Source organism: Balaenoptera acutorostrata, chromosome 18 (assembly GCF_949987535.1).
Source record: "Balaenoptera acutorostrata chromosome 18, mBalAcu1.1, whole genome shotgun sequence".
Taxonomy (NCBI): domain Eukaryota; kingdom Metazoa; phylum Chordata; class Mammalia; order Artiodactyla; family Balaenopteridae; genus Balaenoptera; species Balaenoptera acutorostrata.
The window spans coordinates 3,439,125-3,464,401 of NC_080081.1; the positions used below are offsets into that span (position 1 = coordinate 3,439,125).

General features: G+C 37.0%; 1 protein-coding gene across 1 annotated transcript in view; it reads right to left on the reverse strand.

Annotated features, from left to right (window-relative positions):
* The window catches only part of MYO16 (myosin XVI), a 545,489-nt gene that overhangs the window by 169,786 nt on the left and 350,426 nt on the right, over positions 1-25,277 (reverse strand). Inside the window, exon 21 of the mRNA XM_057532523.1 lies at positions 6,135-6,207. Within this exon, the coding sequence (XP_057388506.1) occupies positions 6,135-6,207 (73 nt within the window). The remainder of the gene's footprint in view (positions 1-6,134; positions 6,208-25,277) is intronic.

Consider the following 25,277-nt stretch of genomic DNA (forward strand, 5'->3'; position numbering starts at 1 on the left):
AAGTGAAAGACAGAGAAAGACAAATATTATATGATGTCACTTATATGTGGAATCTAACAAAATAATACAAATGAACTTATTTACAAAACAGAAATAGACTCACAGACATAGAAAACAAACTTACGGCTACCAAAATGGATAGCAGGGTGGAGGGAGGATAAATTAGGAGTTGTGGATTAACAGATACACACTACTATGTATAAAATAGGTAAATAACAAGGACCTACTGTAGAGCACAGGGAACTCTACTCAATATCTTGTATTATAATAACCTAAAATGGAAAAGAATCTGAAAAAGAATATATTATATATATATATGTGTGTGTATGTGTGTGTGTGTATATATATATATATATATATATATATATATATATATATATATGAGAATCACTTTGCTGTACACCTGAAACCAACACAACATTGTATAAATTAACTATACTTCAATTAAAAAAAGAATACATGGGACTTGCCATACTAGGGATGAAAATAGCAGCCTCTTCCTCATTAAGGTTTTCCTAATCCTTCTCCCAAGATATCCAATTAGAATTGGTCCTTCTCATATTTGTACCCTACCTACCTCACCATAATGTCCGTACATTTCTTAGTGCCTAGTACAGGGTCTGGAACTTGGTACATATACAAAAACTACTTATTGAATGAATGAACCACAGAGTACCCTGATGCAAATGAGCCAGAAAAAATGCATCCTTCTAGGTACCGATAAAACACTTTCTTACAGAGAGCAGAGACCATAGCACTCTCAGTTTTCCTATCTGTAAAATGGAATTATCTACATCAACAGTACATGGTATGAGTTCAACCGATGGTCGTTAATATGTTCTTTGATTTATCTTTGTATCATATCTAGGATAGTGATTTCCCAGCTAAGGATTTTATGGGGTTTTTTTTGAGGTTGAGGTTGACACACTATATAATCTTATTTCGTAGAACTTTACAACTCAAGGCATCTGGCTTTTTCCAAACCATTGAACACTTAGCCCAAGCTTGTCCTGTTCACCAGGACTTTCCAGGAAATCTCACTCTTTAGAAAAGAATTTGCAAGCAAGGAAATGTTTCAAAGCTTCTACTTTGAACAAATGTGTTCTCTTTCCAAATTCTCTGCAGTCTTATAGCAAATTGTTGATAGGCAATTTTACTAGATTCCATAGCTTCAAAAGTTTCATTACATGTAGCTGCATGTTATGTGTCTAGTGGGAAACTGGGGGAAATTATTGAATATTAAATCATTAGTTTCCACTACTTTGTTCTTTATGCCTTTTGTGAAGATCTGTAGTCTGCAGAGCTTGGCGTTTACAACTGTTGGGAGAGAACATATTCTAGCATTTATTAAAATAATATTTATATAATCTCAAAGTTTTCTCATTTATTTTAAATAGCACAGGAATACATTATTTTTTTGTGCTTTGCTTTACTGTGCTTTGCAGCTACTGTGTGTTTTACAAATTGAAGGTTTGGAGTAACCCTGGGTCGAGCAAGCCGACCAGCACCATTTCCCCAACAGCAATGCTCATCTCCTGTCTCTGTATCACGTTCTGGTAATCCTTGCAGTATTTCCAACTTTTATTATTATTATTATAGCTGTCATGGTGATGTGTGATCAGTGATCTTTGATGTTTCTACTAAGACTTGCTGAAGGCTCAGAGGACGGTTAGCATTTTTTAGCAATAAAGTCTTTATAATTAGGGTATGTGCATTTTTTTAGACGTAATGCTATTGCACACTTAATAGACTACAGTATAGTGTAAACATAATTTTCATACGCACTGGGAGACCAAAAAATGCACGTGACTAGCTTTATTGCCATATTCCCTTTATTGCTGTGGTCTGGAACCGAACCTGCAAATCTCTGAGGTGTACATGTATATTACGGACAATTTTAAACATATTCAACAGTGAAGAGAATAATGTAATAAACCTCATCTGCCATCAACCAACTTCAACAATTATCAACAATTACCACCTCATGGCCAATTCTGCTTTATCCATTTCCATATTACCCTCAAAATTAAATTCATTTGAAGCAATTCTCAGACATTGTGTCATTTAATTGGCAAATATTTTAGTATAATTCTCTAAGCTACAAGGACTTTAAAAAATATATCCATAGTACCTTTATATCACATAATTTCTATCAAGGATAATTTTTTAATTTCGTCAAATATCCAGATTTCACATTACACTAATTAACTCATAATTTTTTACACTTAAGCAAATCAGGATCCACATAATGTCCATACATTTAACTGGTTTCTATGTCTCTTAGATCTCTTTTAATCTACAAGGCACCTTGTTCTTTTACATTTTTATCCTTGCATTTTATATGTTGAAGAAATCAGGTCATTTGTCCTGTACTGTTTCTCACAGTCTGGAGTTTTCAGAGTGAATTCTTGTGGTTTAGTTTATCGTGTTTCTCTGTCCTCAGTTTCTGTTAATTAGTAGTTACATTAATACCTTTCATTATATTCAGGTTTTCTCCTTTCCTTCCTCCTTCTTTCCTCCCTCCCTCCCTCCCTTCCTTCCTTCTTTTCTTTCTTTCTTGACAAGAACACTTGATATGCATCTGGTATATTGTCACCCTTCTTGTAATGTTAGCTGTGATTGATATTCATTGCATAGATTCATTACTTCTTAGGAGCTGTAGAACTGACTTGCTCTAATTCTGTCACTCATTCTTCATTTATTTGTAGTGAGACCACATCAGGTTATATTTATAAATTAACTTAAGGAGAATCAGGATCTTTGTACTATCAAGCTTTTCTAGGAATACAGAATATCTTTCCACTTTTAACTGTAATTATGCAAACTTCAGGAGTATTTTAGCCCTCATTTAGGCTATTTACTAATTTTTGACTATGTAAATGTTTTCTTCTTTTCCTCTATGTCTTCTGATAAACTATTTTAAGAACATATAAAAGTCTTTTGCATGCTGATTTACAACTGGCTACTTTATCAAATTCTCACATTGTGTGTAGTAATGTTTCATTCTTTCTTTTCAGCTTTCTAAATATTAATAGTCTCTGGAACTAAAAGTATTTTTGCCTCTCCTTCCCACATTGTGCCTTGAATCGCTTTCACTTTTCTAACATCATTGGCACTGCGATGTGTAAGGGAACTTTTGTCTTGGTTATTTTCTTTCTGATTATCAAGCATCATAAATGGAATTCCCTGGCTGTGTCAAGTTGAAGAGTTGATCAGAGAGGCTTTTCCTTTAGGGCATTAGGAGATATGTTTATAGCGCTAGATACATAATAAAGGAAATGAGAATTCATGAGATGTAAGTATCACATGGCAGAGAGGACCTGGTAATGATGTAATTACATAACTAATCAGGGCGATAGATTCAGAGCCTCCCGAATTGTACTTTGGAACTCAGATAATTTAGCGCCCCCTCCATTGAAGCATCAAACTGCTGTTGAGTTATATATTCTATTACATATTTTACTCTAAAAATTATCTTTTTATAATATATAAATTAGTTCTGAATAGAAATGACTTATTAAAAGTCAGAGAAAACAGGACTAGCATTTCCTATGAGCTGAAACAAATTCTCATTTAAAGTATCACAAGCTTCCATCTAATGATTTAGAGCTACTTGGGCAAACTGAGGTTGGACACACTGATGCTTTGGAGTGTTTCTTAGTATCTCCTCAGATTGTCCCTGTTCGTCAAATTTCCTATGGATGAATGATTGTCAAGCAGTATACATTTATTCCTGAGCAAGAAAAGCCCCTAGCAAATCCACTAAAGGTTTTTTCCTTATGAGTTTACTCTTTAAATTTCAGTTGAAACGCATTTGTTAAGCTCATATTATATACACAATGCAGTACCACACCCAGCTGCAGCCCTGTGGGCGTGGACGTTCTAGTGAATAGCCGATAGGTCAATAAGCTAGAAACAGAAGAGGACAGACACTTATAAAGGCACTAATATTCTTCTGGGTTTGATTCTGAATATAATAGTGATCTGCTAATTATTCTGTTGCAAGTTTTCAGCGGAATATAAGAAATGAGGAAGTTCACCATTCTATTAGCAACTCAAGAATCTAGAATGTATCATTCAAACCAATGGCCTTTAAAAAGCTCACAGGCAAATTTAGGAATTTGCTAAATACCCTGTAAGATGAGATTTGGACTAACCACAAAGAAAATAATTTTATCCTTCTAAATGGTTCCTGGGTATATTGCGCCCAATAATTAAGCAAACCTGTTAAACGTGCGTGACAAACCTGCCAAGCACACTAAAGGTACATCTTTAAAAATATTTATTGTTTTTGTAATTAAGGTCTAAAAATTGGTCTTGAGCTTTTACCCATAAGTACCTAAAACTAGCTCTTAGTATTTAACAGAGACTTGTTCTTTAGATTTGAAAAATCTAAAATCTAAAATGCCATTCTTTGTTAATAAAAATCTCAGGCCATGAATATATTCTAAAATATATAATTAAAATATTTAACAACAAGAAAGAATGATAAGGGGTATACATAATTATAGTAAATAAGTAAGTTTTAATAAGGAGATAACGTAAATGTTTTGCACATTTCAGCTGCCAGCACAGACTTGATAGATACTGAGTCTGGGTTTGGAGCTGGAGGCTGGGAGCCCAGCCCTTGCAGACACCCTCCCACTTGTGATTTCTGCGTGTCACTTAACCGGGAGATGCAGAAACCATGAGTCTCCTACAGACCCGAGCCTGCATGTTTTCTAAGGCAAAAATGTAAGGAATCAATAAGACTGCCAGACAACATTCAAACACTTGCACTGAGAAATCCGTCACCAGAAGCAGCCTGCAGACCTATGTTTCTTGTTGGACATCCTGCTGGTGACTCTTAACTGCCCTCTTCCTTATGTTCATCACTATTTTTCTTAATAATAAGCAATAAATAAATAGAACCACAAAGTCCTCCCTTTTCCATTAATCCATGGACACAGAATCATGAAGGGAGAAGAAATCTCTCGTCTCACTGTTCTTATTTTAGGCGAGACTTTCTGTAAAGTTTTGTAGAGAAAGGATTCACAATGATTCACCCTAGATTAAGTGAGTCGGCATGATTAAGATCTACTCAGAGGACCCTGAACCACTTTTTTAGGGAAAAAAAGGCCAAATCTGAAAAGGTTTTCAGGTGTTCCCATTGACAGCAGCGAAGGTAGCTACCCACCATTTCTTACATGTGTACAGTGAGCTGGAAAATGACACCAGAACCTCTATAACAGTCATCTTGTTCACTCTCACAGCTCCGTAGGTCTATTACCATCTTGATTTTACAGATAAGGAACCAAAGCTCATTATAGATTCTTCATCTTGGCCAGGAGAGCTCTGCTAGTACAAGTCGCAGAACTGGGTTTCAACCTCTTCTATTTAATTCCTTACCCAGTGCCAGTAACCACCCTAAACACTGCAAACTTGAAATTCTTCATGTAATTTAATGCAGCATGGTTTTCTCTCTTTCCACCTGTACCATCTTACAGGTTTAGTTTTCCTTCTCTGCTAAAGCAACTTTTATTTCTACCCTTAACACTTAATTTTTAGATATACTTAATTCGATTAAACTATTCGTACTATACTATTAAGATACTTAAAGAATTTAGTGCTTTTACAAGTGCCCTAAACTGTAAATAGATTAAAAATAATCAACACCTCTTTAATGTATTTTTATGAGTTGGCCATAGTCATATGTACGCATGTCAGGTAAAGTTGAAACTACAAATAAGAGCATTTATCATGAGAAAGTATTTCCATCCTGATTTTTGGCTGGAGTTTCTAAAGACCTCCAAACTGATTTCAAATAGAGACACCCTCCGAGTCTCTGACCCTGCTGAAATGGCATTTCCATAAGCACAACTCTGGTTTCATCTAACGCCGTCTTTTAAAATAAGTGCCTCTGTTTACAAAAATAAAAAAGGATTATGCCAGTTTACAAGACCACATAAAAATGATGACTATGTCAACAAACCAGGGACATTAATTTAAAACAGGACTGCAGAGTCCTTATTTCCTTATTTTAATTACATATTCCCAAGAAATAGTGCAAATAGTCTTTATTGAATTAAAAAGAGATACCTTATTAGTTGAAAAAACCATTCAAGTTAACAAAATTTCAAAAGAAACCCACTTACTTGTTCAAATTCATTCTTTTGAAATTCTTCAAAACCAAAGATGTCCAATATTCCAATATCCCATGTCTGCGAGCTGAAATGGAAGAGGACACAGTGAACAGGCATCCTTAACGCTTCTCATTGCTACTTTAGGTTGGAGAAATCCAACCACGTAGCATGTCACTGACAACTTGAAGTAAAAACACAAATGATTATCTTAATCTGGTGGAAAACTGAAAATTAGGAAGAAAAAGTGTTCTTTTAATGCTTTGATTCAAACACAGACTCATTAACAAAAATGCATTGATTTCTAAGTATAAAATGTAATGATATATGGGTAGTTTAATATTTACTTCTCTGAAAGTCTCTGTGTCTGTCTCCTTCAAATAGACCTGCTATGTCTGAAGGAATTTGGACTGACCTGTTAAGTGGGTCTCCCCAGCAGTAAATCAAGCAACTTCTCCATTACACATAAGTACAATACAAGTCAAGTCACAATTAAGCCATGTGCATGTTTTTTGATAGATCAGTTTGAGCCACTCCAAAACTTATGATTTTCCTAAAGGAGTCCTTATAAATAAAGAACAATGAAGATCATGAAACTTGGGTGCAAGATGGAAAGAAATCTATCTAAGTAACGACTTCTCTCTTCCATGTAAACTATCACTCTTGGAATTTGCTACAGTCTTGGATGGTCAAATCACAGATGTCGGAACACACACAGTTAAGTGAGGAAAGGAGGAATGAAACCTCATGTGACCCGGGAACCCTGACAACCTGGATTCTGTGGGGATATGGGAGCAGCACGGGGGTGTGTGCACAAGGTGCTTCTTGCAAAGAAAGCCCCAGATGATTCTGAAACGCTGGTCACCCCACCCCTCCCATGTCTCTGGTCTAGCGCGTCACGAGGAGGACTGCTGTCTGCATTTTCTGCCAGTGGAAGTGATGATCCCTCACCACGATGGTGCTCGTTGTTTCATTACCAGGCTCCCTGCTGGTGCAGATGTTCTGCTGTTGTTTCCACTAAATTTGATGTATCCAAACTGCAGACCCCCTTGGCCACCAACTCCCTTTTTGTACCTATATTGTGTTTTCGCAATCAGGATGTAATCACAATACTTTAGGGGCTATAATTTGTCACTTACATGGCCACTTTTTTCTTTAAAAAAAGGCAAACTAATGATTCTGTGATATCCTTTCCCTAAGATTATTTGTTGCAGATGGTACAAAATATGAGCTTCATAAGTAGGAAAGAGAGCATTTTAAAAGCCCTTCATATAAACGTCACATGGCAAAGAGTATAAGTCAGTGAGGGGAGGAAAGAATCATTCATTGGATGTCTCTAGGTAATTGATTCAGTATTTTAGAAGAAAAACAATAAAGTTAGCTTTGTATCTCACCCTGTGTGGCCAAATAAACTCTACATGGATTAGAGAGCCAAATGTTAGAACCAGAAACTGTAAACATGTACAGGAAAACAAATGTGATCATTTTTTTCTGCTTTCAGTTCTGGGAAACGTCAAAAGAAAATATTCAAAAATATCATTATGCAAAGACTAAATTCTTTTGCAGGATAAACTGTATAAATAAAATTAAGTTCTGTTAGAGGTAAGTGTCACTTAAAAATGCATTGTCTCCTTCATTTTCATAGATTTTTCTCAATCTACTAGACTATGTGTCCAGTCATACATCGTCTTCCATCCACCCACGCCTCTTCCCATCCCACCATCTTTATATTGTGCACAAAAAGACATCGGGAATGATGTTCACTCAGTGGGAACCATGGTGCTGAGGTTTAGGCTGATTTGTTGCTTTGTTGTGTGTGTGTGTGTGTGTGTGTGTGTGTGTGTGTGTGTGTGTGTGTGTGTTTTCCATGTAATGAGCTGCATCGTTTCACTTGTAGGAGCCTAGTGATGAAGCCCGTCAAGTTCTGGAGTTGTTCCGCCTTGGTAGGAATCCTGATTCAAACACTTTTTAGTTGGATAACTTTGGGAAAGTTACTTAAATTTTCTGAGCTGCAGTTTCATCATTTATAAAACTAAGATAACAAGTCACATTTATCCACCTAGATATTTGCTACAGTTAGAAGTGATGTAAAGAAAGTTCTAGGATAATAGCTGGTACACAGTGTGTCTCCAATCACTGAAAGTTGCTTTTAAAAATAGTTGTTTAAACTTGCTATAGAAATAAAGAGGGTGGCTAAGAGTAGAAATATAAATGGCTAATAGGCATATTAAAATGTCAATCTCATGAAAATTGCAAAAGAAATAAAATTTTAAAAATTATGATGAGAAAGATATCCCCCTACACTTTTGTTGGCAGTTGAAATTGGTAGAGCCTTCTTGAAAAACAATATGCTTATGTGGCACAAAGCTTTGAACTATTCCTATCATTTGCACCAGGACTTCCATAAGCAGGAACCTATACTAAGACAATTATCAGAAATGCAATTGAAGACATGAATAACGATGTTCATTGTTATCTTAATTATAGTAAAACAACAAAAAGAAATAACAAATACCCGACACTAAAGACACAATTAATTAAACAGCATCCATCCTAGGATGGATTAATTTAGAGAAACTGTCAAGTTAATAGAAATCAATATATAAATTCTGTATAAATAACCCCAATTACACATCCAGAAGACCTAGACAGAAGTACAGTCAGCCCGAGAAGAGGACCTGGAAATGTCTCCAATGGTAGACCTAGCGGTGATTTATTAATTTTTAAAATGTTCTATAGTGGGTATTATAGCACTCTCCATCTTTAGCCTTTATTGAAAACATACATGACTAAACAGATGTTGGGCATTTTCTGAGTTGGTGGAGGAAGGACAATTGTAACCTTCAGGGCAGACAGAGGAAAGTGGAGCCCAGCTGAGACGGTGGAGACAAGTGTCTGGTTTTCCAGGGACGGGAGATGCCGCAGGGACCCCAGGAGTCCGGAGGGAGCAGAGGGGCTTCCTGAAGGCCACGTGCTGGTCCAAAGTATGGATGTTCCTGCCAACTTGTACCAGGACCTCCCTCTCATCCCTCAGACCCAGTTCCCCTGCCTGGTTCCCAGCTGCCTTGGCAGCAGGGGTCCTGTCGTGACAGCCCACAACATTGATAGAGGTCAGGGGTAAGGAGGAGAGCTTTGAGTGGCAGGACCTCGTGACATACGTCCTTCCCTTTCTCATAAGGATTGTGGTTTCGTGTGCACAAGCAGAGGAGGCTGAGGCTACCCAGCTGTACGCGGGTGAGTAAAATGCTGGAAGATTCTGGTTTAGGTTGCGGACAGTAAATTAATTAGTAATTTAGAGTAGCATATATTTGGTTGAAAGAACACTCCTTTTAAATGATTTTTTCACATTTCATACACACTGGATTCCAAACTGTATGTGGTTACAAAATAAAAATTAAAAAGGAAAAGATGGGAAGAAAGGAAAAACCATTGTCAGGAAAAAATTTAATGCAGGTTTAATGCATTTTAACGATTATTTTTGCAACTACTGACAGACATAAGGTGTTCATTTTTTTCAAAAATCTATTTCATCTTTTACGATTGAGTGAAATATGTGACTGCTATTGCAATAGCAGCCTTGGCAGGAGGGTTCTAAGAACCTGTAGCCAGCAAAATGCCCATTCTGTCATTTCTCTTATTGATATCTTGACTCATATTACACAGGCATTTAACTCAACATCCAATTTCTAGCACGGAGGAGCAGACAGAGGTCATCAGATGAACCGGGATTCAATCCATTAGGCAAAATTAACATATTAATAAGATGATCTGTTTTAGTTCAAATTCTGCCCTAGAATTCTCCTGAGGGCTTTCCTGATGGTTAACAAAACTCTAACCCACATTAACTCATTAGTAAAATACACCACCTTCTATATCAGACAAAATGTTAAATGCCAAGGCATCTGTCTCATTTTGATTTGCCTTCCAGGTTTGTGGGTATGAGAAAGGGGAAGGTCTGAATTAAAGAGACTGTCCACTTTGGAACATGGATGAACTAATTTTATTTGGGCAGAGAGGCCCGGGGATTTGTACACATCAGGTTTTGTCCCCGATCATCCCCAGGCAAGGAGATGAACTAAGTAACTAAAAGTCAGTTTAGGGAAGAGCTGAATCCTGTTTGGCACAAAACCCTCAGCTGGAGCCAGAGCTGAATCAGCCTCTTTGGCTGATCATTGACGGGTCAGACTCCAGATGGGGTAAGAGCGAAATATAAAAGCATTCCAGACTTGAGCAAGCTGGCTGTCCAGACACACTGCCCTGGGGACCAGATGGCCTTGCACAGAGGTCAGTGGCGCAACGTCCCTGGAGAAGTTGGGCTATGCTATGGCGTTTGCAAGCTCTACTACCAATACGCTGAAGAATCTGGTTAAAATAAGCTTTGCTTGTAATCGGCAAAGCGCTCTCATCGTGGTGGCTACTTCTGCCCAATCCATAGCTTATCTGACTCCGGAAGGGTCTTCTCTAGTCTCAGAGGAACTCGGGATGGAGACATGGCTCCAGGATTGTGCATTTTCAGAAGTTCCTGCCTTTTATTCTTTGACGGAAGAAAGTACCTGAGACTTACCATTTTCTGAAAACACCTCAGGAATTAGGGAAGCAGTCTGCAGTTGCTGGCAAGTTTCATTAGAAGCTGGGTGGCAGGTGGGGCTAGTGGTTACCATAGCAGCCCTCTGCGTCCATCTATCCTATAGCACCATGCACACCAACGTTGTTCTTAAACCCGTCCTTCTTTGTATTTTTCCCCCCACTGGAAATACAAGTTAGGAAGTTAAGAACTGGAGACCCCTTGAAGTAAAAACTGTAGCTAATCAGTCTGGATGTGCACAGAAATCCTGGCATGAGGGTGAAAACCAGAACTAATGTTTTATTGATGCAGTATCATATAAAGCCACTTCCAATTGCTGGTCTTATAAACAAAGCTAGTTCTGACCTACAGAGAAACCAGGAAGGGAGCCCTTTCTAGGGGTAGTAAGAGCACAAATAATAAAAAAATCACTTAAACCCTTCCTATCAGTGAAAGCTACAACTCACAGCTGAAAAGCACCAGTACTTAGTACTTTTAATAAACATATGTCCTTATTCACTACCAGCTGCTTTTAAAACAGTGATATATATATATATATATATATATATATACACACATATGTATTGTTAACAAAAGCATCTTTAGAAACAAGAATAACCTACCACATACTTTACTTCTTTCAAACCACAAATGATATTTAGTTTATATGAACTCTTACCTTCCTAGTCTGAAACAACCCTCATTTGAGAACAATGCAGACCATTTAACTAATTTATGACTTCATTGCTCCTCCTAAGTATTCTGCGGTTATTAAAATAATAGTTATGAAGATTAGATAGAAATATGGATAAATAGTTACCACAGTGAAAAAATCCAGATGCAAAACTGTATGTATGGGATGTGGAGCAACTGAAACCCTCACAAGTCGCTGGTCGCAGCTTAAACCTGAAATTTGGAACACGGTTTGACCTCGTCTACTAAAGCTTAATGCACATCTACTGAATGACCTAGACATCCCACTCCGGGCGGGTATCCAGGGCAATGAGTGCCTGTCCCCTAGAAGTCATGCATGGGAACGTACATGGCTTCTTATCTATAGAGCCCAAAACTGGAGACAACCAAAGTGCCCATCAGTAGTTGAATACGGAACTAACTAGTGGTATGTCCATGCACGTTTTTACAAAGGAACACTACTTGGAAGTAGAATAAGGATGGGTTACTGCTGCACTCAACATTGTAGACGCATCTCACATAAGTAACATTCAGCAAAAGAAGCCAGACGTAAACCAGTGGGCGGAGGAAGAGTCCACATCTCGCTCTGTGGTGGGGGGTGACGCGCCAGGTTGCGTATGTAAAATGCACTGAACTCTACAGAACACGTGCACTTCAGCCTTGTTAGCCCTCAATGAAACAGTAAGAAGATGGTACGCTCAGTAGGATCACAACTATGGGACAGAGAGATCTGGGGTTGAATATTTGTTAAAGGAGAAGCACTCAAATGCATGCTTACTTGGTACTGCCCCATCCGCCATGATGTTAGAACAGTGACCCTTCCTATGGTTGACCTTGGCTCCTATAAGAGGCTCAAGCTTCATTTATTAATATAAAGACATGAGTAGGAAAGAAAATTACAAGCAAGATGTTTGAGCGACCCTGAGGTTGAGATGGAAATACATTCTTCTCGCAGGTGAATATGATCACAGCAGTGTTTATGCCACTATTGTTTGCATTTGTGTCTGAGATTTGTATCTAACCTCCTCCCATGTCTGCTGACTCTTTGAAAGCAGAGTTGTATTTCTTGGGGATGCCTTCAGACTAGTGCCCTTAGTCCCTCCAACAAAAATAAAGAAAAGTAAGTTCTTGTGTTCAACCAATTCTCTGGATAAGTGAGTCAGAGAGAAGCTAGAGGGAGGTTCCGTGTTACTGATGTATGTAGGTGTAAGGAGGGGTGATGGATTTCCTTCGGGGACACATCAACCAAAGAAGCACACCATGCCTGAAAGCTTTTCAAAGAAGAAAAACAAAGCAACCACGTGAAATCAACTCAGCTGTAGGTTACTTGTGCATTATCCTTGCTGTTTCAAGGTCAGGGATCAACCATATTCTACATGCCAAACAATAACAAGCGGTGTTACATCCATATGCCTCTAATCTAGGATCCTGTATCATCGCTTTTGAATGACCTTTTGTAAATTGTCAACTGTCAAAATAAAAACCTATACGAAGACGTGGGAATTCTGTAGCTTATTTGTCTTTTCCAGGAAATGTATATTTCAGTCTCATATCAAGCAGATATGTCTCCTTTCCTTTTGGTCTGTGTCAGTCGGTAGATGACGGCAAGACAAAATACAACAGCAGGGTTCAGAACTCAGATCAGGTTGACCCCGAGTGTTTGGGAGATCCATGCCACCTGATCCAAAGGACCCACGTGCATCAAATAGAGGACAGGCTTGAAAGAAGAGTGAACTCTGAAGGTGTATTTGAAGGTCATGTTTTGGCTTTAGACAAGCCCGAGGTTCACAGGGGAGATTGTGAGTCAAGGTATATGGCCAAGGTCAGGCAGGGGATGCTCTGGATAGACGCAGGGAAACTCAAAAGGTATAAAACCCAATTGGGTGGGTCTGGTTTGGCAGGCAGAGTAAAGGCAGGATCCCATAGGGGTGGGTAAACCAGGTAGGTTGGGTGGGAGTAGTTTGCAGAATGCCATCAGAGCACTTCATCTGCAGTTTCTGTGATCTTTGCAGAAAAGGGATGAGTACTAATTATGGGGAGGGGAGTGCCCCCTACGTGTGAATGCCCTATGTGAACGGGTGGGCAAGTGCTAGCAGGCACATGCTATTCTGCAGAGAAAGCCAGCCATGCATTGCCACAAATACTTGTGGATGAGACCTGCAACACAGGCAGAAGTCTTGACCCTCCCTGGAGGTCTTGACCTTCTCTGGAGCTTGGTCTTGTTAGGCTAGAGCCACTGGAAGAGGTGAACTAATCCAGGCATGGTTGTGAGAATTTGCAGGTGTGATCTGATCTGCAGCCCTTAAATTTCACCTATTAATAGTGGTACTACCAGTTCTACTAAGACTCAAGGATCCATTGACTCTGATGCATTTTAGCATAACTTGTGTTGGAGGGGGCTGACTCAGAGTTCACCCCCTGGCATGAAGCAGTGAGCCACCAGGTATTTGGATGGGGCTGACATCTTCCAAAATACCCTGACCAGGAATCACAGACTCACAGGTCCTGAAAGCAAAACCAAGCCAGAGAGATAAGCCAAGGCTCCATTTGTAGGTAAATGAAATGTGATTATCACAGTTTCAGAGACTGAGAAAATTAATATTCACAAGACATAAATGTCTTACTAACAATTTCATTAATGTTGTGTCAGGCTCAGAATAGAAATCCAGATCTCTTGATTTCTATCACCCTTTTAAAAAATTAAAACCCAGCTAAAAGATAAAGTTGCTGTATTCATAAATTAACTACGGTGTACTTGAACATACATAACACATACACAAAACATGAGATCTACATAACATTTCAACCCACTAGTTGTAAACTACAGTAAAAAGTGCTGTTTCATTTTTCACTTATCATACTTTTCTTTTTTTTCACCAGCTTCACTAAGATTTAATTACATACAATATTGTGTAGGTCTGCTGATTTGCTACACAGCTGCAAAATTATCATGCTTTTCTTAATAGGGTTCCTTTTCTCCCTTCATAATAATTCTCTTTGAACACACTGCCCTCCTCCCCTTTTTATGGGGTTTCTGCTCTTTAAGATTTTAAAGAGCACTTCAGGATACCTTTGCAATTTAATAGTAAGGTTTGAAAATCATAAATTCTTATTACCCAAAGGTTTATGACTTTACTGCCCCCCAGAAGATGATGGAGAGAGAGTGTGAAAGTACTGGGATGGGAGATCATCTCAGAATCCCTCAAACCACCTATGAAATGGACACCTGTCTTTCCAGCAATCACCTTCAAGTATATGTGCTCACAACTTGTGGTTCAAAGTTAAATTAATTAGATAGTGACTTGTAGCAAGTGGATATTGCTGGGTAACCAGCCACCCCAAAACTCAGTGCCCAAAAACATGAAGTACTTATTATGGTTCTAAGTCCTTTTGTCAGCGTGGGTGGCCTGGCGGGGGGGTTGGCAGGTCCAGGATAACCTCCTCCGCTAAATGCCTTGGGGTTGGCCGGCTCCTGGCTGGCTAACAGTGGCTCTCGCTATCCGCGGGAGAGCCCGGGCTTACGCGCGAGTGGCGATGACCGGGATCTTAGACTAGTGCAAGGCCTTAGAGCTGGCATGCCATCATTTTTGCTGTATTCTCTTGGCTACAGCGAGTCACAAGGGCAGCTCAAATTCGAAGGAAGTGAAAACAGACCTAAACTCTTGATAAGAGAAGCGTCAAAGCTGTATTGGACAGGGCATGGATGCAGAGAAGAAGCAGTTGGGGCCATTTTTGCAATCTACCAACACTTCTTCACTTGAGCGTGGCTTTTTAACTACTTTATTTATTAGCTCACTCACCTTTTGAATGGATATGTACTGAGCACCTACTTTTGCAGAGCACTCTGCCGGGTGCTAGAGACCCAGATACAAAGAACAGAGGACAGTCTTACCCTCAGGGACACGTTGATATATAGATATGTTAAACTTTAAATAATAATTTTTGGGGGAAATAAAGAAATCATTTATATTTTTTAAAGGTAGCTTTAAAACTATGTTTTTTAAAATCATTTTCTGACCGTTTCAATGTGGGAGACATTTTTGGAAAAACTCAGGTTTCAAGTCTGACATAGTGGGGTTCATACTCCAAATCTACCACTTCTTCCTGGCTGTGTGACTTGGGCCACTTACTCAACCTCTCTGAACTCTGGTTTCCTTATCTGAAGAGGGGAGACAATAATTCCTGCCTCATGCTAATGTCAATATTAAATGTAATAATCTCCAGCTCAAAGCCCGGCTCACTTACAGGTAACATCCAGTAAACCATAACCACAATAAATGCACCTTCCCCACTTCTCCCGTCTGCTTGGAAAATGTATTTTTAATAAGAGAGAAGAAGAGAAGAGAGAAAAGTTAAAAGCGTGCAGCTGACAAAAACTAAAAATGTCCTTTCGCTGAAAAGCCTATCCTTCTCAATGAGAAAATTATATTAGGAAAAGGCAAACAATATTTAAATTGTGGGACTGACATTTGCTTCCTGGTGTTTTCTTCAGGGAGCGGCAGGGTCACCAAGACCCAGAATGGGACACCCTGCTCTCATCTCTGAGCTGCATGGCGGCGTTATTTATTTTGGCAGAACTGCCACGACGCTCAAATGACAGGCACAGAGGAGCATAATAAATACAGATTTGGTTAACTCTATCCAGCAGGGCAGGGTATCAGGGGGTTGAAAAGAGGCCAAATGCATTTCCCCAGTGAGAAATGAAACAAGAGCGTGGGCACGGCCAGCAATGCGATGAATTTTATCCTTTGTATAAAATATACAAGCTTTAGCCTCTGCACTCTTGGCTCAAGAAAGAGCTAGAGAAGAATGCTCGCGGGTTTGTATTAGCCTTATAAATCACTGAATTTCTTACACAGTACACTGAATCTATTTGACTCTCAAATAATATTTGCAAATCGCATAATAGCCATTATCAAAAAGGAAAAACACTACTGTTCAATACTAAAAATGCCATATTCTCATAGATCTGAAAGAAATCTCTTTTTTTCCTCCCATCGCCTAAAAACATGCACTTAAGGGAAAAATACATAGCTCTTCATTGGTTCAATAAGCGGCACTAAAAAAAAAAAAAAAAAAAAAAAAAAAGCTGCACTACTCTTGAAACAATTTATCACATTATCATGATTAATATTTATACTTAACCATTATTGTGTCCATAGTATGTGGTAATTTTTATAATAAGGGTGGTAAATTTTTAACCATCATTTTGTATTTATTATGTAATATTTAATTTTTGAGTAATATAATATACATGCTACTTTGGTAAACCTCTCATATTTTTTATTTCTCTGGATCCTTCTATTTGAAAAAAAAGTATCTCACAAAAAAATGAAAAGCAAATGTGCAATTACAGAGAAAAGGTTCTTAGCTCTTTAGGAAATCATTACACATATGGGTGTTTTGGTAACGAAATGAAGCAGAAGGAGAATTATTTAGAAAGCAGGTTTTGTCTTAGATATTTTGCTAAATTGTGTAGTTTTGGTTGTCATGACAATAAGCACCATGGTTTAAATGTCTATGCAGAAATAGAAGTCACTCGTACCATATTCATAAGAATCAAAGAAATATCATTATTTTTTTTGATATTTTTGGCATTTTATTAAAAATGGAAAAAGTTATTTTAGTTATAAGCACTCTGGTGCTTCCTCCCCTCCCCCCGCCCCGAGGCAGACCCCATAGGTGTCAGGGAAAGGCAAGCCCCCTGGGAAATATCATTATTTAATGGGAAAAAGTTCCCCAATTTGGATGAAGGAGGGAAAAATATGGTGTGCAAAACTTATTTTTCTGACAAACTGCTTGTTATTTCATCTCTGAAATAAAAATAAAGACAACATATTTAGAACTAAACAAACGAAGGAAGTGCTACATATAAATCACCTGGAATGCACTAAGAGGTACTCAGGAGATACTTTATAGGTTCAGGGTCAACATAATCATCAGAAAGTATGAAACAAACATTCCAGTCAGGAAGTCAGATAAAAAAAAAAAGGAGAAAATTTCAAAGAAAGTCAAAATAGGGTATCCTAAAACTGCAGAGCTTAGTAAAAATAAATAACATAAACATGAGAAATGACAACAAGAAAAATAAATTGATTTTTGAAAATAAATAATTCTTACAGGCAAATTTCAGGCAAGACTTACCAATGATACTGGAGCAAAGGCATAAATAAAGAATGTCAGGAATGTAAAGTTGTCAAACTAGAATTATAAGAGATATTGATTGGAGGATTATAAATAAAACAAAACTGTGATTTAGTTGGTGAATACATTTAAAATCTTAAAGTGGACAACTGTCTAGAATATATATGACTTTAAAAAGAAAGAAAATAATCTGATTAGACCTATAAATTTTAGGATAGTATTCATAGGTGAATTCTCCCTTCACCTCTCCAAAAATTTTTAGGGAGAATTCCACCAGACATTCAAGGCATATATCATCTTCATTTAACACAAACCATTTTAGAAGAGAAGAAAAACAGAATTGCTCTCAGCTTACTCTTTAACATAGACGTAATAGCAAAAAAGATTATATAACAAATAAATAAAATCTTATCTCACTAATGAAAATAAATGCAAACATCCATAATAATGACTAGAAAATTGAATTCAGTTCATCATGACCAAATAGGGTTTACACCAAAAATGAAGAATTACTCGACATCAAAAAACATACATCAATAAAATTTGCCACATAAGCTAAGAAAAGGAGAAATAATCTTAATAGATAAAAGAAAAACATTCAATGAAACAGCATCCATCTATGGTTGAAAACATTTAGCAAAGATTATCTACTGGAACTCTACATAAACAGATTACTTACTGACAAATATTTAGAGGTATTACATTAATTGGGAAACAAGACAAGAATATCTACTATCACCACAAATTTTCAACATTGTATTGGCAGTGCTAGCCAATGCAATAAAATAAGAAGAAATAGAAGACATAAATGACAAGGAAGACAAAAAAGATAATTATGATCATTTACATTATGATATTCCACAGGAAAATTTTTAGAACTAATAAGAAAAGTCAGCAGGGTTTCCTGATATAAGATCAACATATGAAACTCAAGATTAAGTATCCCAATAAACAAATTAAAATATAATAGAAAAATAGCACTCAACATAGCAAGAGAAAGTACAAAGTACTTAGAAAATAATCAAATAGAAGTGTGCAAGAAATTGATAGAAAAAACACAAACATATTTCAGAAATAAAAGAATGTACGCAGAAAGAAATATAGATCATATTTACGGAAGCAAAGAATCAACAGTCTAAAAAGGCCAATTCTCCCCAAATTAATCTCTAAATGTAGTTCTCATCAAAATCCCAAATGAATTTCTTTTATGGACTAAGTCAAAATGACTATAAAATTCATATGCAAAAATAAAGATCCAGAGATAACCAAAACAAATAAGAAAAGTAAGAACTTATTATGAGAACTTATTAAAACAATATATTATTGATACAGTTTTAGTCAAATAGATTAAACATCAGGAGGAGGTGAAAAAGCATTTCTAATAAATGGGATAGGGATAGTTGAATATCCATCTAAAATATAACATTATATCAATTTCTCATATAAACAAAAATAAATTCCCGATGTATTGAAAACCTAAAGGTTTAGGAAAAAATGTAAGATGACCTTGGAATAGGAAAAGAATGTCTATGGCAAGTCCCTAAAGTCAGGTCATTGTATATAACTGAACAAATATCACCATACACATATGAGCACATCACCACCGGGCAGTGTAGAATCTGCATTGCCATGTACAACCTCACTTGTAATCAGGGAAATGTAAATTAATATTCTCCCCACAATTCTGCTACTAAATATATACCCCAGGGAAAATTCTAAACATATATCGCAGGATATGACACTGTAATTGAAATGAAAACAGACATAAGTGTCCATCTAAAAGGAAATAGATGAGGGTATTGTGGTTTCTCTTCAGGGGAATTAGTGCAGCAGTTACAAAGAATTAATTAGCTCATTACCTATCAATATAGTTAAATCTCAAAAACTATGTGGAGTTAAAAAGGGAAGTACAGCGTAAAATGTACTCTATGATAGCATTTCTTTAATGACTCACAGTGTCATATACTTGTTATGAAACACCAATATCTAGATTAATTTTTAAAACTGTGGAAAATTTACACAGAATTGATGATATTGTTGTCTCTGGGCAGGAAGGAGAGGAATCGACTTATGTAGATAAACAAAAGTAACTTCAGCTTTTAGCTGCAATTTTCTATTTCTTTTCCATTAAAAAACATCGGAAGCAAAAGTGACAAACGTTAAACATGTTAGATAATAGGTAAGACTTGCCTATAACCCTTTGTACTCTTCTTGATTATTAAAGCTTTCACCCCCTCAAATACAGTTAATGAAGAAAGATATCACACAATAAATGGAAAAAAATTGAATGTCTATTTTCATTCTCTCACAAATGCACAGCAGCTGTTTTAGTATTTCTATAAGGCATTTGGGAATTAATGATATAAATTCATTTATTAAGAATTAAGTACTTTACATTATAATTAATAAGGCAATGTAGAAAATATTTTACCAACTCTTAATTACGTATGGACTGTTGGTATAAATTTTTAGATTATCTTTCTTTTTGACTTGTAATATCCATCAAAGAACTTAAATCTTTATAATCATTTTAGTAAAGTGCTAAGGGGGAAAGTTGAAACTAATAAGTAAATATTTGGGTTTTAATCAGATTTATTTACACATTCAGTCCCTCCTTCAGGTTTCACTTTGGACTTTTGTGTCTGAAATGAGGACAGATAATCTCCATGACCTTTTTCGAACTTTTACTAACAGTTTATAAAATATATATCGAATGAGAGACAGAGAATGAGCTTTTACTTAGGATTCTCAAGTGATGTTAAATATATCGTATGCTCAGATGTTCTCTTTGGGAAATTAATTTCCAATTTTCTTATCAAAATAACAGTGAAAAAAACATTTAATTTCTAGACATTTTCTCCACACTTCACTTTCTTATCACCGGGTTTACCATTTAGATAGTTTCCTAACCTATTGCAGCCCCTAAAATCCTGGGGAGGATTACAAACTCCCCCTCACTGAGACTCCTTGAGCGGACTGGGAGAGTGGTGTGTGGGTTGGCAAAAGTATTTAATTTTGACATCCCTCTGCTTTGCAGCGGTCACAGAGCCCCACTGAGCCCCGCCCTGAACTAACGAGAATTCATACAGACCAGCTAGTCAATGATGCGGACAGTCGCAGGGAGTAAAAAATACCTAAATCTGGAGTTAGGTGACAACTACACAAGTTCCATTACAGATCTGGCAGGGCGGGGTTGGGGGTAGGGCCATGCAGACATCTGACAAATCGTGTGGCTTCTTTTCAATAAAATCTTTCCTCACCATCTGACTCAGGAAGGAGGGAAACACTGCTCACCTTAACCCTTCCTGTTGGAGAGAATGACGGTGAGCCCTCAGCTAAGGCGAAGGTGACCATCTATAAGGAAGCAGGGCGGGATTCCGGTTGGGGGGCTTAAGCGCTTAGGTCGTTTTGAGAATTTCAAGTCCCAATAATGGGCGATTTTCATCACCTGGGATGCGCCCAATGACTGCCACCATTGGAGGAGATTAATCCTCAAATTTTCAACTCAAAGAGTTAACCTGACGGACCTCATTTCCTTGCAAAAGATAAAACAAATTATACTTTTGTAAGAACCATTTATAACTATTTATGGCTACAATCTAGTTCTTTTAAAAAGTCATAGATGGCATCTGACTTTTTTTAAAAAGCCTTTTGGTTAAATAATTTAAGAAGAAAATAATCACACACACACACACACACACACACACATCCTTGATTTGAATTTCAGGCTTTTTCATCCTGGGAAATACGAGATGGTACAGAAATCATGACAAATCCCCTGGCACAAAAAGCAAAAACAACCTATAGATGGAATTTGAAAACTGTCCTAAGATGCTAGGTAAAGTACTTATAGGTGATCTATGCAAACGGTGTGGGTATAAACCATAATCCAGGAGATATTGTTGATGGTTTGCCTGCAGTGCAGAGGACGATGCTCCACCTTCAGGCCCCTAGAGCTTCATAAACTAAGATACTGACTTCCTGTCTCTGATGGATGAGATCCTTGACAAATGCTCGCTTAGAGCTGCAAATCTAATCCGCTGAAAATAATCTTAAAAAGATTAACATTCTTACTGTCATATTAGTGTAGTAAAAATTACGTTACTCGTCTATCAGGTGGTATCTCAGTGTAGGTTTTTAAAAATCACAGATTTTATCTAAAATTAAAAAGATAATTTTCTATTTAAGAAAAGGTCAACAACAAAATCATTACAAAAAAAATAATTTGACTTAAAAATCCTCAAGAACTACCAGGGGACTATGAACCACATTGGCGGTATTATTTCAGAATGTATTAACTTGTTTAATCAACAAATTGAGAAGTTAATACAGTCCAGGAACATTTATTTCTTTGAGGGGAGAGCCTATAAGTTCCCCCAAATTATATGGAAAACTGTGTGTGAGTTTATGCCATTCATCAGATTCTCAAATTGGACTTCGACCTAAAAAAAGGTCCAAATACATTATAACATTCTGTAAGTACATTAAGTGCTACCTGATTGCATCAATGAGAAACAAATGGAAATCATAAGAAACTTGGATATCATTTCAATATAATATACAGCAAAACACTCTCTTCTGTTTAAAATCCTTGGAAATTCAACAAACGTGCATACACACCACTAACTATTCATAACTAACAGTATACAAACTGAATTCTCAGCAGAACAAAACTAAGGAGAATTCCCAAATGAAAACTTAAGCCGTAAATCCCCTTAACCCGGCTAATTCACCTTACATTCATTTCAGAGCATCAAGGTAGAGATCAGCCTTCTCTGCCATTCAGGAAGGCAGTATTTAGACCAGATACGGACTACCCAACAGAGTAAACCAGCCTTCAGATTCTTCAAGGCTATCTTACTTTTTCCCTATATGAAACATTTGTTGCCTCTAATTAAGAGCGAATAGCAAGTCTCACCTATGAAGAAGTGTCATTTTTCTGAATATGAATATGAAATTGATTGTTCCGATCTTATTAGTGCAGATTCGCTACATGCATTTAGATGCACCTGATGCTGTCAGATGCTGGAGAGGACCGTGCTCGCCTGACACCCCGACAGGACCTTAAATTCACATCCTTCTGCACATGCACTTTTGTCTCATTTCAGAGAGTGAGTTGTCAGTTGTGAGACATCAGGCCCTACTATTAAGATCTCCATCCTTTACGATGACTCAGCCAGACTGCTGTGGAACGCCCGCGCCACGTGGCAATAAGCTGATGGAAATCTTTCTGGACGCCTAGGACATTCCATACTGACTTACAAAATCATTTTCTTATAATTAAACCATGTGAATTTAGAAACAGGATAAGATGCCAAAAATATCCGATTTCAGGAATTAAATCACTGCATTGATATGTGAATTTTAAAACAAAACTACCCAGCAGTGTGCATGAGTAGTGGCATTCATATTCTTAAAGAACAAATTATTTCCTTTATCTGCTACTCTCCAAACAACCGAGATTACCGAAGCAACGGAAAACGAAGAGACTGGACTGTATCTAGGGTTTCTACCATGGCCTCCTTCTGCATTTTTTCTTAGTCCTCATTTCTCCACAATAAACAGCCATAAACTGGGAAGCCTTCTTTCCAGCCACGACCACGAAGATTTTACTGTAGCAAAACCACTCTGGTTGTGTCAGGCACTGTGCAGACAGCCTTGTGTGACCTCTTTTATCCTCAGATAGTCCTGGAAACCAACCAAAGTTCTTGCAATCAGGTGCCGTCCAAAGGAACAGGCTTGGACACAGGAGAACTCAGGATAAAAATGAGTTGAAATTAATCGTAGGGTTTGGTATCTGAAGACAGTTGGAGAACTCTCCCAAAGTTTCTATAATTCATTGAAGCAGAATGTAATTAATCATAAATTACTAACATGTTTATGTTTAGCTCAACTAAAATATCAAAAGAATGTAATATAGTATAAGCATATGTAAGACCCCGAAGGCTCAGTGACAAACAAAAAAAATCTCCATATGTATGCTTGAAACTCAGTTTATTTACTGTATTATATTTGCATGCCAAATTGTGCTCTCCAAAAATGTGGATTTCAGATCATGCAGCCATCAATGAATAAATGAATGAATGAATAAGTAAAGGGTATCTCCAATACCCCTCTAGTGAGTTACCTCCTAAACTTCATCTATTTATAACCTTCAGTCTACTTATTGTTAGGGTGCTTCTATGATAAAAAGGGGATTGTTCCATAGGTTATATTTCTCAAGTGTCCCCGTATATATAAACCACTGCAGTCAGAACTCATGATAAAAATGAGTTAAAATAAACTGTAGGTTTCCGTGCCTGAAGACATTTGGAGATGTCTCCCGAAGTTTCCACAACCCCTCTGCCTGTTCAAGACTCTCTTAACTTACAGGTGCCTCTGCAATAGGCAAGTTTACACCAAAAGTCTACTGAAGACCTCAATTCAGGAAAAATAATAATTTCAAATTTAACACTGATAATTCAATCCTGGGAATGTAAGTGCAGCAATTGTGAAACAGGTCCAATTTTAGGAGATGCAAAAATTATTTATCATTTGAACATTTTTAAGTTATTATTATTCGCTACACCTTAGCAAGAATCTCTATCTCATTTCACAATCACAAGGATGATAAACCTATTTGGAATCTAGGTAGAAGAAGTAGAATTTTGTAAAATGTGTAACATTATTTATATTTTACCTATTTTGCTATAATCCAGAAAATGAACCCAGCATTCTAAGAACAAACATGTCATCTGCTTAAATTTCACTTGTCTTCCCTTTATAACTTGTGAGAGTATATCTTATTTATATTTATTCTCTCTTGCAAATTTTACAAAAATTACATAGTGTGAAAAATATTTCCCATCAACATCAAGGGTGCCTGCCCATGTTAACCACAGGAATATATATATTTTTTAATATAATCTTTTCTAATACAATTATAAAATTTCCAAAAGAAATTGGGGAATTCATAAACAATAAAAGCTTATTCTAAGTTTATACAAATTTTGAGACTTCTCTGTGACTTAGGAAATGGGTCTGTAAATCTGCAAATCTTTAAGCTTTCCGTGAATTTCCGTGAATTAGAAATACTGCAAACATAACCTTTCTTTGCATTATTTTTGGATTTAAATTCAGGTTTGGGTGACCCATGGGAGAAATAGAGAAGAAAACATGGGAGTTATGACTCAAATGAGAAAACTGTCTTTTAGAAGTTAAACTTATGATACATTAATCCACCTCTAATTTTTCAATAATCCTTGTCCTTATTCATTTGCTTAGTAAAGAAGCATAAAGATAAGACTCATATCATAAATTTGCACGATGACACAATATTCCCACTGAAAGGGAAGTAATGTGTTTTCCAAGGTTTATGTTTTCATTTTCTCTGTGTGCAGTCAAAGATCTTGACTCTGTATAAGTTTTTTCATTTATATAATTTAAGGCTCTGTAAGATTTAAATGGCAAATGGAAATTTTCTATAAGTTTTTACGTGCAGCTGGATTTATTTGTTAATTTTTTCAATGTCAACTTCAGCAGAGCTGCCAATGATTTTATACAAGATTAATTTGTTAGTCTTAGCCTACGAGTACTGTTCTGTGAATAATCTTCATATTTAAAGGGAAATCACAAATTGGGAGTAAGGAATAATAAAATCCAGAATCCTCACCACATCCAATATCAATGTATATCTGCTAAAACATAGGTAACGCTATAGCGACCCTCAAGTCACAGACTATATGTTGAACATGCTGATAAATGTGCAGTGGATGTTT